At 37.9% G+C, this 15254-nt stretch overlaps 1 protein-coding gene and 1 long non-coding RNA gene across 4 annotated transcripts in view; one reads left to right on the top strand and one right to left on the bottom strand.

Annotated features, from left to right (window-relative positions):
- LOC310904867 overlaps positions 1–15254 on the top strand; it is a 62735-nt gene that overhangs the window by 27358 nt on the left and 20123 nt on the right. Inside the window, exons 7-12 of the long non-coding RNA XR_014588651.1 lie at positions 5453–5515; positions 5734–5854; positions 7730–7882; positions 9901–10560; positions 11286–11433; positions 12860–13053. This is a non-coding gene — a long non-coding RNA (uncharacterized lncRNA). The remainder of the gene's footprint in view (positions 1–5452; positions 5516–5733; positions 5855–7729; positions 7883–9900; positions 10561–11285; positions 11434–12859; positions 13054–15254) is intronic.
- Positions 1–15254, bottom strand: part of SLC12A1 (solute carrier family 12 member 1) — a 50806-nt gene that overhangs the window by 23247 nt on the left and 12305 nt on the right. For 2 of the 3 annotated variants that reach the window (XM_083850094.1, XM_083850095.1), the window contains exons 5-14: positions 12587–12682; positions 11788–11927; positions 11263–11373; positions 10557–10668; positions 9938–10065; positions 6616–6700; positions 4735–4886; positions 2991–3098; positions 2098–2221; positions 1072–1173 (exon numbers count right to left, since the gene is read on the bottom strand). In XM_083850094.1, coding sequence (XP_083706220.1) covers positions 1072–1173; positions 2098–2221; positions 2991–3098; positions 4735–4886; positions 6616–6700; positions 9938–10065; positions 10557–10668; positions 11263–11373; positions 11788–11927; positions 12587–12682 — 1158 coding nt within the window. Of the gene's footprint in view, positions 1–1071; positions 1174–2097; positions 2222–2990; positions 3099–4734; positions 4887–6615; positions 6701–9937; positions 10066–10556; positions 10669–11262; positions 11374–11787; positions 11928–12586; positions 12683–13336; positions 13433–15254 lie in introns of all 3 variants that reach the window. The other variant, XM_083850093.1, reaches the window with a different exon arrangement.

Raw genomic sequence — 15254 nt, 5'->3', positions numbered from 1 at the left:
ATCACTGTGAATTGGCAGAAATTAACTGGAGGAAATGAGAAAAAAAATGGGTACAGTTTTGTCAGGAAATGTTAAGTAGTGGCAGAGTTGAATCAGATGCACATACATGAAATCTGTAGAGGTAATTTTTACTCAGCTCTAAGGCCATGTAGAGCAGATCTGCATTTATTCAGCTGTGCAGGTAATTAGAAGTAGTGTTCATCTTTTCTGCCCTCTGAACAAATGGCGCCATGCAGATCTGTAGGAAGGAAGTTGGTGTAGGCATTTGTGCTACCACTGCAGGTTTCTTCACACTGGAAATCAAAAATGTGTTCCCTGCTTCTCGAATTGAATAATTGATTCATATCAGCAGGAACATGTCTTTCCTGTGTGCCCAAAACCGTGCTGCTCAGCTGATTGACTTTAGTCCTTAAGGTGTCACTCCTCCATTAATGATGATGATGAGGACTGTTCATCTGTGGTGATGCATATACCTGCAAGCCTGTATTTTCTCTTGCTGTGCAAGTGTAGAGAGTAACTCCCAAGTTACCCTTGTAGAGGCCCTCATTGTTTTTCACCCTACATTTCTGCTACTAGCCACCGCAGAGCTGTCCTGATGCTGTTCTGGGGACCTGCTCTTGTTCTGTGTGTTCCCTTCAAGGCTGTATTACTTCTAGCACAGTTACTGCTCATGAACCTTCTGCAAATTTCACCATAGTTCTGGCAGAGACAGGCATAATGATACCCCACTATACCTTGCTTACTTTATGTGGTCAGAGGTAGTATAGCTTTTTATTCATCCATGTTGAGTGATAGTGAGGAGAAAAACACCCTAAGGAACAGCTTTTCTGTTCCAGTGGGATCCACCAAAGTCTTTTTCATCTTGAACAACTGCAGGGAATGTAAGGGCTAGAGCCATTATTTTTGTCTCTTGCAGATAAATAAAATCATATTCAATGGGAGCAGTAAAACCTCAGATCACATAGCTTAGATGTTTTACAGGTACTGCAGCTTTCTTTGACATACAGTTGAAAACTTGCAGAGATAAGTCTGTGTAGCCCACCCTTAAATCACTGGTGAATGCCGACTCACCTGGAGATTTTGCATATGAGGCATGAAAGCAGGAGAAATTAATCAAAGCGTATGAAGCCAGGAAGAAATTGGAGATGATGGGAGCAATGGTATTCAGTTCAGCTGCAAGACACACACACAATTCAGACACAGGCATCAGTTTCCTAGGTTGTGGATAGCTTTCTTCTGACTGCATTAAATCTGGATACTGTCTGAATTTTTTATTCAGGGAGAGTTTGGCTATTTTCCTGTGGTACTAATTTAAGGCCACCTTGATATACCCTCACTTATATTAGTGTGTCTGCTCATTTTAATAATATATATGCCATGTAAGGTTATACTTGATAACTCCAGTTCTGCAGACTGCTTCTTAATGATGTGCATCTGGTATGAATTTCAGAGCTTTACATATGTGATTTAGAGCACACTTGTTTCTTGAAAGGCTTTTAGTCAAAATGTATTGTTTTGCTTTTTAAATGGCGATCTGAATTCTTTCTACTAAACTTCCCATTTATTGAGTGTCACACAATTTGAAATTGAAATCTCGGAAAAATTAATTTTAAAAATCCAACCCCCCAGAATTACTGCTAATAGTGATAGCACACTCAGTACAGTAGCTAAGTTTTTCTGCCACCAGTGCTGGCAATTTGGGCTGTGCCTTTGAGCTGATTGTGGGGAAGGCTTGGCAGAGTAGGCCTCCTAATTATCTCAAAATTATTTCACATCCATACGCAATATGAACTGGAAATACATTTTCAAAGTTGGATGTTGCCTTATTTGATATAGTTCTAAGCGCTGCCTTCTTACAGTGAAGTGAACAGGAGCTGCACCTACTTAGTATCTTTGGCAATGAGGCTCTGGTGGTACTGAGATATTACCAGAGCCCCCGTTTGTTTCTCTTTGCTTTAAGGGTGATGAAATTGCTGCCAGGGCTTTGAGTGTGCTTACCTGACTGGAATTTTTTCTAACCATAGCTAATCATTGTATTAAAATCTCAGTTTATATACTTTCAAAACATATATTGCAGTTATGTAATTATATACAAACCAATCAATATGAACGCCATAGCAATCACAAAAGTGAGAACATATCCCCTGATTGGCTCGTTGTTTTTTCCATATCCTTTGGCAAAGAAGTGGAGCCCTTTGTAGACGTTGTCCTTGCAAAGAGCCTGGTAGACAAATCAGAATTTAATTCTGCTGAGCAGTGATCTCTTTCTGAAGAAATTCACTGTATGTGAGTGACAGCTTGTGCTAGGCTTTTGTTAAACAAAAATTAAATCTTAGTACTTCAAGTCCATCTATTGCTATGGCATGTTCAAATAAGGTGATAAGCCAACATCCTGCTAAATAATAGCAGAAAAAACAATCACAGTCATTTGACACTTATCCAGTGCTTTAAAAAGACATAAACAGAATTAAGTACAGTCTAAACTGGAGGAAACTGTCACAGAAATCAGAGCTTGGCTGTAAGGTGTGCAAGCTATCGTTCTGTCCTGTGTTCCCATTCACATTGCTGGGAAGCACGTTGCTGGTTCCCTGGCGGTGTGTGGAGAGAGCCTGTCTGAGCACACCTGCCAGTACAGGAATGAGGGCTGCCGCATGTTCCTGGTATTACTGAGCTACAGGCTGGCTTTCTGTAAGGAGATAGAAGTGGTCCTGAAAATAGCCTTGAAGCTTTCGAAAACCAGCAACTGTTTCTGCCACCAAGCTGAGCTCTGACCAAAGGAACATAACCATCCTAAATGCTCCCACCTCTGTGAGGGTGCCAAGACCTGTCTGTTTCTGTAGAAAAACATTCTACGTGCTGTTTCCCTTGGTTTGTCCTTGTACATATATCACTGTTGTTTAAATACCTATCACGTTTGGCACAGAGTTCAACTAAATTGTTCGTTTTTGAAGTAAAATAGAGTATAAGGAAATGTATATTTTGATTCTTACCTGGAAAACTTTGGGTGCGCTGACAAGAGATGCCAGAGCTGATGACAGAGTAGCAGAAAAGATGCCAGCTGTGATGAGGGGACCAAAGCCAGACACCATACTCATCACCTTAAAAAAAAAAAAAAAAAAAAGGAAAAAAGAATAATCAGACTTGCATTTGGATACATTTTTGATCAGAGATCCATTTAAGTACTCTACGTACAGCTTTTCATGGTCCTAAATTGAATATACTACAAACCAGCTGTGAGGTAGGGGAGTAGTGTTATTCCTGTTTCAGTGAAAAGCAACTGAGGCACAGCTGAATTTTTATAAAAACCTGCAGCTGTCTGCTGAGGTAAATGATAATCTGTGAGATTTCCTTACCTCCTGTACTGACTGGCTGCTATAAGTCACAGTCTCTGCTTGATGGGTAAATAGTCAGTGGTAGTAAAAAGGGAAAGTGGAAACAGCAGGAAAGAGCCCCAAAGTGCTAAATGTGGTCAGAGGGTCTGAGGTTTTTTTGTTGTGTTGTTTTGTTTTAATTATTATTAAATATGGCTCAAAAAGGAAGAGAAGAATACATGACTGTGCTGGTACAACAGCCACACCGCAAACTGTGATGCTGGGCACCATCAGGCCTCCCTCAGCCCTTCCAGAGGGGCCTTTCCTGGCTTTTACCACTATTAAAATAAAAGGGCTGCTAAGTTCAGAAGCACCAGAGAAGGAAGAAAAAGATGAAGTGGATGGATGTGATTGCCAGATGCTTTTCGGTGTGTAGGAAGTACTCCAGGAAAGAGAGCAGTTAATTCTGGAGATTTGTCAGATGAAGACATAATTTTTTCTGACTTCACTCTGGCAAGGATAAACGTGAGAAATGAAGCTCTGCATGGCTTGAGTGAGGTCACTGTTTTTAAGGGTTCCCCTGAGCCTGCGCAGCTGAACTGAGGTGGGAATGAGGAAGGAAGGAAAACAGTCTGCGAAGGAATGAAAAGTAGTCTGCAACAGGAACAGCATATCCCTTTAAAGGTGGTTACCCAGCCCTGTCATTTAGCAGAACCAGCTGGGAAAAAAAAAAAGCAAATGTCTTTAAAAGTTCGAAATGTCTAGTTGAAAAGCATGTGCAGGTAGGTGGTGAGCTCCTCTTGTGGCTGTGAAGCTGAGGGGCTGAACATCTGGGAGCCATGGTTGTGGTGCTGCAGAAGAACTGCTTTTCTTTGATCCTTTGCCTAAGCTCTATTTTGAAGAATAAAAATGGCAGACAGTATCTCTGGCCTAGGAGAAAGATTGCATTACTTCCCACTTGACTATTTTTGGATACTTCTTTTTTTTTTATATAAGAAATCAGAACTCTGGCTTTTGTACTGTGGCACAAGCCTATAACAGCGGCCACAGCACCCCTGAGGTAAAAATCACATTCATGTGTAAAGAGCAGTGAGATGAGCTGCTCATCTGACAGGAGTTCCTGAGGTCTTTGTTAAGTCTAGGCTTTGAGTTTGAAGGTGTTGGAGTATATGCTGTTGCATGGTACTTCTTGAAAGGGGAGATGAAGACCTTAGCAGAGTGCTGGGAAGGCTAGTGATGGCAGTGTGAAGGTAATAAGGAATGCAGGGATGTTTTGCTTTGATTATTCCTACGGTTTTAGACTTTTTTTTAGATGAAAGTGGATGTCCTGTTGCAGTCAGTTGTCAGTAAAATAATATTTTTGCATGTTTGTACTTATGTATTCATGCTTTGCTTATGATTATACATATTATTTCATTAAAACCTGAAAATTATTCATCAGCCCATAATCACATGGCTGATTTCTGCATCTGGAAAAATCGTAGCCTAGGTTGCAGGCAGATGATCCATTGCAGCTCATTCCAGATACAACTGTATCATTGATGTTCCCAGTAGCATCTCGGACAACACAGGAGGCTGTGGAAACAACAACATATTATTATTTTCCTTCCTTGTGGTGCCACAATGTTCTTGCTGTACGTTGACTCAGTGTGCATATATTTTGTACAATCACTGCCTCAGTGTCATGCCAAAGAGTAATGTTTTCATGTCAGGCAGAGATTACTTCCCTGCACTTGGGCTAAGTTTCTTATGTTATCTGTAAGCAACTATTTACTTCTGTTACTCTTAAAATAGTCAAATAGTTGACTAATGAAGACTAGCATTTTTCTGAAAGTAGAGAACCAGACACTGGAGATCAATAATAAGTTAACTGAGAAGTAGATTGTCAGTCTGTGACAAATTTTACAAGTGTCAGTATTCAAAGGTAACGTGTCAATGCGGGTCCTAGGTCCAGACATACTTTTTTTTTTTTGGTTTAACAAGGACACACAGTTACTTTAGAGACCCAGATCCTCATCTGTTTAAATTGTCGCAGCCCTCCGAAGATCAGTACAGTAAGAAAAACTTTGAACAGGAGAAATTGCCTATAGTCCTTGTGTTTAATGATAATGTTTATGCTGTTTTTTCTTGTTTGCTGCCAGAATGGGAAGAAACACATGGAGTTAATGTAGAAAGCTGATCTCTACATCTTTAACAGCCAAAGTGTAAGTTTATATGGTATTTTCAAACACGTCAAAAATGTTATTGAGACTCCAAAGTAACCGTTATCTATTTAGCAAATCAGTATATAAATAAGTAAATATTACACTGAATAGTAGACAGCTCTGAAGTTGAAATACAGCTATTGCTTGTGAGAACAGAACAATGTATTAACACAAATTTATAACAAAACGAAGAATGACTGCTTCGACTGTAATTGCAGGTGAAATGTAGATCCAAATCATGTGATATCTGAGCTGAAATTTGACTCGAGTATTCTGTCTTTTGCATAAAGTACAAGGATTGCTAAAGTCAGGAAGACTCGAGATTCATCTCCCAGGAAAGTGAGTACCCTGCAGGACTTTCATACAATGCTGGGATATTTGGTCATGAGGAGGAGTGTCATTTACAACACTCGTCATTACTGTACTGTTCAAATAGAAGAAAAAAATATATTTCTTGATCAGAAATTGAATATACCCTTGTAATGAGAACTTAATTGCATGTTTCTCCAACACAGTACCTGGTCTCCTTTTTACACTTGCGTCCATTTTTGTTACCTCACATTCCAATATTGTAGAGCAGTTAGTAAAATAGAACATCTTCTTGAAGAGAGGCAATTGATGTCTTTGATACACGACATATAAAATAAGCGTGTTGCCATGACACTGATGAGTGCTTACTAAGACTAATGAGAGTAAATAGAAGCCATATGAAACTTCAACGTGAACGAGAAACAAAAGATGAGCAGATTGATTTGAAGTTCTTGAATCTTTACTACACTCATGAATACTATAGGCTAGTAGTCTTTGTCACTGAATCAAATGCAAAAATAATTGTGTAAGTTCTATGAAAATCATTTTTCTATTCTTGTGTAAACTCAAACAAGGCAAATGTCATCCAGCTGCCAAACAGGGACTTTTGTTTCTGCTGATTATTTCTTTTTATTCACTGTTTTTACATTCAATAAAATCAAAGCAACTGTTTCTACATAAAAAATTCACAGGATGAAAAAATGTTGAGTTTAATCAGTCATCTGCATACTAGGCTTTCAGACTTTCATATCTGTATAAATTAAGACATGAAACAGAGGCTCTATACTTACCTGCACATATTGCAACGCCTATGTAAGCAACTGTTGTTATCAGAATGGCCAGCATTGTTCCTTTGGGTATTGCACCTTGTGGATCCTTAAAATAAAGCAGTGACCAAAAAACACTGTGAGTTCACGTGCTGCACTTTGATTGCATTTGCGTACCAGTGAGTCCTACCACACTGCAACATGAAGATACTTTTAGAAGGTACAATTTTATCACTTACAGCTGCACCAACATCTCCTGTCCCAGCACATCGATAGCCATGAAACAGTCTGTGGTGCCATGCTCCTATCCCTGTCCATAGAGAAACATATTCTGCAGGAGCAGAGCTAATGCTTACAGCAGCAGGAGAGTCCTAAACTCTGCATTTCTGGGTGCTGAAAATTCCCCTTACATTGCTGCAATGGCCTTTATTTGAATGTCTTAATGATAAAATGGATAAATAGTTCCTGAACTAAATATCTAGTTGCTTGAATCAGTAGAGTGGGTCCAGATGATTGTTGGATGGTCACATCCAGGCCATGAGGCTATTCTGTTCAACATGACATCTTTCTCTAGCAGTAGGTAATAGATGTACAGGCAGCCACTTAAAGACCTGAATACAGTTCATGTTCTCACTAACCCTTCTGTGTCTTTGTAATCGGATCAGGCTTTTGGTGTAAGCAATTGTTTAAGCAAGTGTAACGCACTTCTGCATTAATGCAGTTTATGAGGTTGTCGTCATGCTTGTGCAGATGACAAGATTGGACCGTTTTTGGTTAATCGGTAAGATAGCTGCATATAGTCACTCTGAACAGAATACAGTACTTTTGTGATCAGCAACTAGTAATTGTTAGTACTTCTATCTTGACAACAAACTACTCCTCACTATTTTGATGTTTAAATTAGATGTCTTAATAAGGCTGGGTTATAATGTTTATAGACTGTCTCACAATAATATCAGCTTCATTCATGCAACTGTAAGTAAAAAAATCCAATGATCTGCGTTATACATTGTAATTTTAAAGTGGATTTCAATACCAACCAACCTTATAATTTACTGTGTGTTTGTTTCTGGTAGGAAGCACTCTGTGAATTGTCTTGTTAAGTTCCTTTGGTGATTTTTTTTTTTTTTTGTCATAGGTGCCTGGAATACATTTAAGCCACAAATTTTTATACTTTTACAACAACTATGCTAATTGCATGGAAAAATATGTATATAAATTCGGTGACTTGTGTGAAACACGGATGAATGACTTAACTGCATAAATAATTAATATATATTTTTTTAATGAGGTAAGGGCTTATTGAACTAAAAAGTAACTTTCATTTCAGCCATAAGTCATTTCAGCTCCATAAGACCTTTTGCCCTGAGATCGTGGTAACTTTAATTTATACAGTTTTGGTGTGCATCTCTTAGGTCACTGTTTCTGTAGAGTTTTATGCTGCAGTCTTAATCACTGTAATCTTAAGTCTTAGGGTTAAAGCTTCTTGCTGCTTTGCAACTTTTAAATTGTATTAATAATTAAACACATTTAATATGCCGTTAGCATTTTGAGGCCTGCTCCAAAACCCTCTGAAGTCACTAGGAAGATGAGCTCTTTCCATAAGCAGACTTCGGAGTAGCCTACTACTTAAGTGTGTAGTGGCTACAGAAGCATGTACACAGGTGTTTGTAACAAATTCTAAAGAAAGTTTAGTTTGTCAATCGTACACTTTAAATACTCAGCTTGTCTTTTGGATTTCTGTGGAGGCTGGTTAATTTAATTAGATCTGTCTAATGCATCTAAACGTGCTCAGTGGGGAATCTGCAGCCTGGAGGAGCTGGTCATAGACTTTTACTTATTGCCAGACTGAAACAGCTGCAGGGAGCCAACAGGAGAACTGGTTCTCTTGGTCTGTTCAGGCTCTTTCAAATAGCTTATGAAAGAAGTGCTGCTGCTTTGGGAGCTTGCCATAGATAGAGAGTACCACATACGGCAAAAGAATTATTTTTGCTTGATAAAAGGATGGAGACTGTGTGAGGCTGATTCAGTCCCAGTGGACAGAAGTACAATGATTTTTTTTTAATTAAAAATGGAATCTCATAAATGTTATTAGTGGCTCAGTTTCTATGTATTTCTCTCTGTGCTTGGCTTCAAAAGCAGTCTTCTGAAAACAAAGGAGATAAGGCATAGAGTCAGTGTAAGGAAGGGAAACAAAACCAGCTGTCAGGGTTGGTAGGATCCTGGTGAACTTGTGACTGCTTTGCCAATGCAGAACTAGCAGACCTTTGGTCAAATCCTTAAGGTGCTAAAGACAGTGAGTCTATATGATAAAATCAAATAACATCATTTGACATGCTGGGGCAATCTAGGTGTAAGCCAGTTCTTTTTGGTGACTTTTTAGCATTTTATTTGTGATGTTTTTGCTGTTTGTTTGTTTTAAGTATGAGATTCCAAAGCTTGAGTTATAGATACCCTGCTGCCTACCCTGTTGCATTTTTGATTTTCTTGTAATGCTGCAAAGTATTGCATTGCTGTATATTTGCTAGAGATATTTTACAAAATGCTTTGCTGAGCTCTGAATTAGTTAATCTTTGTGTTTAGCTTTAAACACTCTTCGCATTAAACACACTGTGAAGACTTGTGAAAACTAGAGGGCACTCAAAACTAAATTCTTGTCTCTAACTTACCAGTTAGAGTTTAGATGCTGGAGATAGCATCTTGTGCAACTGCTGTACTGCAAAAGGAGTGAGGACTTCACAGAACAGCCCCAGCAAGATATTTAGGCACCCTTGGACCTCCTTTTCCTTTCTCCTCAGACACCTTTCTTTTGCCTCAGCTGCAAACCTGTATCTTTTCCTTTGAGCAGCCATAGTGACAAGGGATTGGGACATATTTGCTTTCATTAAATGCTCTGTTTACTCTGCCCTTGCTATGACCCCGAACAGAAAAAGCTGGTCTCCATGGATTCTTGTGAGTACAAACATGAGCTTTACAGGTATGTTTTTTGGGATGATGTTATAGGAAATTTTGCAAAAGAGCACCAGGAGATACACACATAGTTTCTCTATGTAATGTTCTGTAAATAGGCCATTATGGCTACATTACTGCGGGTTATTGAAATATGCCTTTAAATGATATAGCAACCCAAATCCGATTGCAGTAATTTGTGTAAATACCCATAATGTATTATGATAGAAAATATGAAATGGTATTTTTAGATAATGAAGCAGGTACTTAAAAGCGAGAGTTTTGCTTCCTAAAATCAGACATGATTTAAAACTGAATACAGTGCTGATTCATAATCAATTTTCTTGTTCTTTTTTTCAGCCTACAGCTAGTATTATGAAGTTAATAAAATACGTACTTTCAAATCTCCTGAGATATTGGCTCCTGCGAGAATGCCAGTGGCAGCTGGGAAAAAAATGGCAAACACCGAGAAAAATCCTTCTCCACCTCTGAAATCTGGTCCAAAGTTTTCTGCAAATATTGATGCTGCAAATATAGGTGAAAATGAAACAGGCTAACAGGATTTGATTCCAGAGTTACTTAATGAAGAAGGTGAATCATCAAGTCTTTCACATCTGGACGTCTGGGTTTGAATCTGTCTCATATTACAAGCGAAGTGAATTTGATTTCCTCAGTCTGGTCCCCAGTAGGATGTGCTTGTCTGCATCTCAAAGCCACAGAGCCATACTGAAGTGACAAGAATGTCACTACAGCACTTGCGCTTAGCTCTGTTTAAAGGTTTGTCTGTGCTCTGCTGATACACAAATGACTCAAACTGTAGCTAACTATGTTGTCAGATTCAGCAGCAGAGAGACATACTCAAAATTAAAGATAAAAGAAAAAGGCTTGGTTGCAAGCTTATTTAAATTTGAGCCAAAGATCCTTATCCTGTGACCTTTTTCAGTGGAATCCTCAACTCAGTAAGAAGCCACAAAGAATGCAAAGTTGCTTTTCTGTGATAGATGAACAGTACTTGCCTTGGTAATTAAAAAAGCCTCTTGCCTTCTTTTCGTTGTTTGTAGGAATGACTGTTCCAATAAAGAAGTTTGCAATGGCAATAAGGAGAACAACTAGAAGAATAACTTGAGCCTGTTAATAGAAATAAAAAGATCTGAACTTAGAACTTTACAAGTAGTTCTAAGTTTCCATCACAGCAGAATATGAAAATAAGTGTCCAATTATGGACCTGATTTCTACACTCTGAAGTATTTCCAATTTTAACTTTTTTTTTTAGGGTGAAGGAATAACAGATATCATCAGAGATTAAGGAATGGCTAGCAAATAGAGCTCTCCTGCTGATCAGAGCTTGAGAGATTACAGTGATAAAACCATATATTGTTTTAACTACTGTTTATTCTGTCAAACTGCATCAAAAATAAGGGCAAAAGGAGCACTTACCCAAGGCTCTAAATGATGCCATGAATTATAAAAATCAATATAATCAAGCTGTCTGTGAAACATGAACTTCCTTTTCCCTCTTAAATGAACGTTCAAGGAAGAGCACAGAGTAATAGTGCTTTCAATGAATGTAATGATTAAACTGTTATTGCTTTTAGAAAGGCTAAGCATAAACTGAAGCTGAGTGCTTTTGAAAATCCCACCTGTTGTATAGCATCCCTCATGCACAAACCCTGTACAGTACGGTAATATACTGCTTGCTTGTATGTTCTTTTAAAACTTTACCTTTGCTTCCCATTCCATGCCAGCAACAGAGATGCCAAGAAGACATACAACAGTTATGGTACCTATGATTCTGATGTCATTGGACTCATCTACCATTATTGTATCACTCTCCTGGAAAGAGTAAAAAATGTTGTTATGACCAGTCTTTCTTGGCCCAGCTGGTGGGATCAGGTAACAAGGTGAAATAGAAAGGAATGAGTTGTCATAGTTCAATCGGTTTCAACATTTTAGGAGACCAAATGTTTGTATTTCATGGTCCAGCTGGCTCTTCATAGCTGGGATTATTTGGCTGTTTAATTAGGTGTCTACCCCCTTTTCTGATGCTTGAGGCTCTTGTTGAGAAATGCATGACATATTCATAAAGTAGAAATAATGGAAAAGCACTACATGGCATGGTTAGAAAGACCAGCGTCTTTCCTGCTAAAGTTGTCCCTTAAGCCACAGCTGAAAAGTGTCACCATTAAAACAAATATGTATATATAAAAGGTCCCAATTTAACAATATATATGAAACATTTACATTTACCTTAAGAAGCTCTACAACTGTTTCAGCAAATCCAACTACATACATAGCAACTGCCACAGCATTTGCAAAAGCAAAGATAAGTCCTATAGATCCACCAAACTCTGGACCTAGACTTCTTGAGATAAGATAGTATGCACCACCTGCAGACAGAAATTACTGTTATTTCAGCACAACTAAATACTCAGATTTTGCTCATTTTTTCTCACATAAATCACAGGAATCTCTACTTTAAGCCTAACAAACATAATAAAGATTTGCCTATATTAATATATTAACTGAAAACCAAGGAATGTGCTTTGTACTGGTTCTGACTTCTGACTCTTCTGAATGCCTTTCTACTGCAAGAATCCTTTTAGTACATACTAGTATGCAAAAGTGAACCTTCAAACACTTTTTCATGATCCATAATGCAGTAACACAGAGCAGAGAAAACCTCACCTCTAGGCAGGTTCTGCTTTACTTGGATCCATGAAGCATGAAAAATCATGTACTGTGACACATTTTTAAAGATCCCAGAGAGTGATGTAATGAGCCATTAATCTTTTTTTTGGCATATCACCATAAATGGAGCTTGTTACTTTGTCAGTTAATTATTTCATCCCATCTCACTTAATATTTATTGTCAGGAAATGTCGAAGATTATATATGTTTTAATTTAATGTTTGTTCTATTAAGAGAGATCACCCCAAATATATTTATTTATTCTTATTTTGCTTATAACACAGTTATCTCAATTCCCGCTTTTTTCTAGTTCAAGTCTGCAGATTTTTGTACTTTTCATGAGATGTTATTCACTTACCTCCTCTTACTACTCCATTAGTGCAAATGGCAGACATGGAGATACCTGTTAATGTTGTTACTACTACACTCAGAGCAATAACTATGATTCCAAGACCTGAAAGATTTGAAAAAGAAAGTATATACAAGTGTATTCAAATACCTGTTCTGCTTAAATGATGTAGTGAGAACTTGCCGTGTTCCTCAGAGGCAGATCAGTTACAACTTCTAAAGGGTCTGAAATGTACTAAAACTTTGTATCTTAAAATACCTGACGTGCACTTTACTTTTCCAGTGAAAATATTTGCTCATCTTTGAAGAAGTAGCTGAAATGTAAGGAGTATTATAAAGAATTATACAAGAAAGTATTAAATTGAAGATACCACTGATCTGCATCAGTCTTCAAAATAAGAGGAAGAGTGCTTCGTGCTCAGTTTGTCAAAGGATGTCCAACCTGGAAGGCTCTGAATATTAAAGACCTGCTGAAAGGTAAGAATGGAAGAATTCCATGAAAATTCAGATGCCATTTCTCACTCAGCATTAGGCAGGAACATCTGAAATGTACTTCACAGACTGAACTGAAATCTGGAATTTATGAAAAGTGACAATTCAAACATGCTATAGATGGTGATTAGAGTTGGCTAGAGTTGTTACCTTCTAGTTCCTGCTGATGTACTATTTGTTTTATCGTCCCGCTGGTTTTGGGTCATATGAAAATAAAACATAAAGATCTTTCAGGGCTTGAAAGCATTAGTAACCCTAAAGATTTTACCTCCACGGACAAACCCATTAGTTGCTATTGCAGAAGTTGACAACCCAGTAATTGAGGTTACCATCGTTGCGAGAAGAATTATGATTACTCCAAGACCTGTCAGTAATAAGAAGATAAAATATTTTACTTATGTTCCGCTATTCCTACAAATTATTCTCTCTTTAAATGGAATATACAGGCCAGAATCAGAGCAATAAACTGAAAGATGGTTTGTTGACTACTTGGAATGTTTCCAAGGAGTCCATGTCACAGTAGTAAACTATTCCCATCAGTCTTCAACCGATGATGCTTTTTGATAGGAGTACTCTAGCCAAAAGCTCTCTTATGATTGTCAGAGATTTTCTTCATTAGCTGAATGAAACGAGCAGGCATTTCTTGGCGTAGATGCTTATATCAGCCTTTTATATACATCCCGGCTGTTCAAGAGAAGAGATTAACCAGAGCTCTTTTAAGAATTCTTCTGTCTTTCATCAGTTAGTTAAATGCTGAGTTGGATAGTGACTGTGTAGTTTCACATTGCACCATGACAAAGAATCTATCAAGCAGAGAAACAAGATCTGAATGCGATCCTTCTATATCCTTACTTGCCAGGCTGTCAAGTGCAATGCTTCCCCACTTTCTCCTAATCTCCTTTCCCTGCAAAAAGTAGTTTTATTTTAACACAAAATCAACATTTAAAAATGGAAATGTTATTTTTTAGATGCTGTGTACTTTGGCAAGTAACCTGTGATGGGTATTTTAGCATCCTTTTTTAGCTGATATAAAAAAAAACCACACCATAAAATTAAATGTAAACAAACATCTGAAGATCAGTATTAGTGATAGGTGAACTCAGTTTCAGTAGGACTGATTTTTGAGTATGTTCCCAATCGTGGGCTCTAAAGTCAAGTTCCTGTTAACTTTGTGAAACTGTGCAAGAAACTGTGTAAGTAAAAGGCACCTAATATGATTCAGAATCATAGAAATATTGGCTGGAAGTGATTTCTGAAGGTGTGTATCTTAGCCTCCCGGTCAGAGCTGAGCTATCACCAGAACAACATTAAATCTGTGATGGCTTTGGCTAGTTGGGTCTTGAAAATCTCCATTGACAAAGATCTCTCAGCCTCCTTGGGTTACATGTTTGAGTGGTAGACTACCCTCCCAGTGAAAAAGTTTCTTTGTGTCCTGTTGGGATCTCCTGAGCTACAATTGCGGCCATTGCTTATATTTTCTGGTATTATGAATAAAAGTTTGGCCCTGTAGTTCAAGAACACTTCCTTGTTTCAAGTCAGGTGATGAAATACAACATTTTATCTCAGTTTTATTGCTTCTATTCCCATTTCTGTCTTTGAGAGAAAAAAACAAAACAACAGCAACATAGTTTGGTACAAAACATCGAATCAGTTCTTAGTTGTATCTGAATTTGCTAGGGCTTATGCAGTAGCTGTCTCGTTTCTGTAAGGTACAGAGGCCTTCAGTGTGGAACTGAAGATTATACATTGCCTGTAACAATATTTATTGACCAAGGCTCCTCCAAATTGAAACTTGTATTCTACAACTGACATCCAACTAGAACTACAAACATACTGATTTATCTGCTGTATTTTTACCCCCTGGCTTCCAGATCAGAGCCCTGACTTCAGTTCATACTGGAGGGCTATAGACATCCAGCCTCTGAGTGAATGTTCTTTGCTGCTTAAATTAGAACCATGTTATCACAGTACTTTAAGAGCAACATAATGCAAGAGATATAAATGATATATAACGTAGCATAGGATATTTAAAGTGATTTGAGCCTATAATAAATAATGTTTATCCTATTGATTTCTGAACTCTTTCTATAACAAGTCATGCACTTATTTTGTACATGGTCTGCATAAAACAAAAATAAAAATACAAATGGCCATTCTTTTTGGTTAGCTACCATTACATGCTGCAT

This window comes from Anser anser, assembly GCF_964211835.1.
Source record: "Anser anser genome assembly, chromosome: 10".
In the NCBI taxonomy this organism is placed as follows: Eukaryota; Metazoa; Chordata; class Aves; order Anseriformes; family Anatidae; genus Anser; species Anser anser.
The sequence above is the reverse complement of the archived record's forward strand: the minus strand, read 5'-3'. Positions and strand labels throughout refer to the sequence as shown.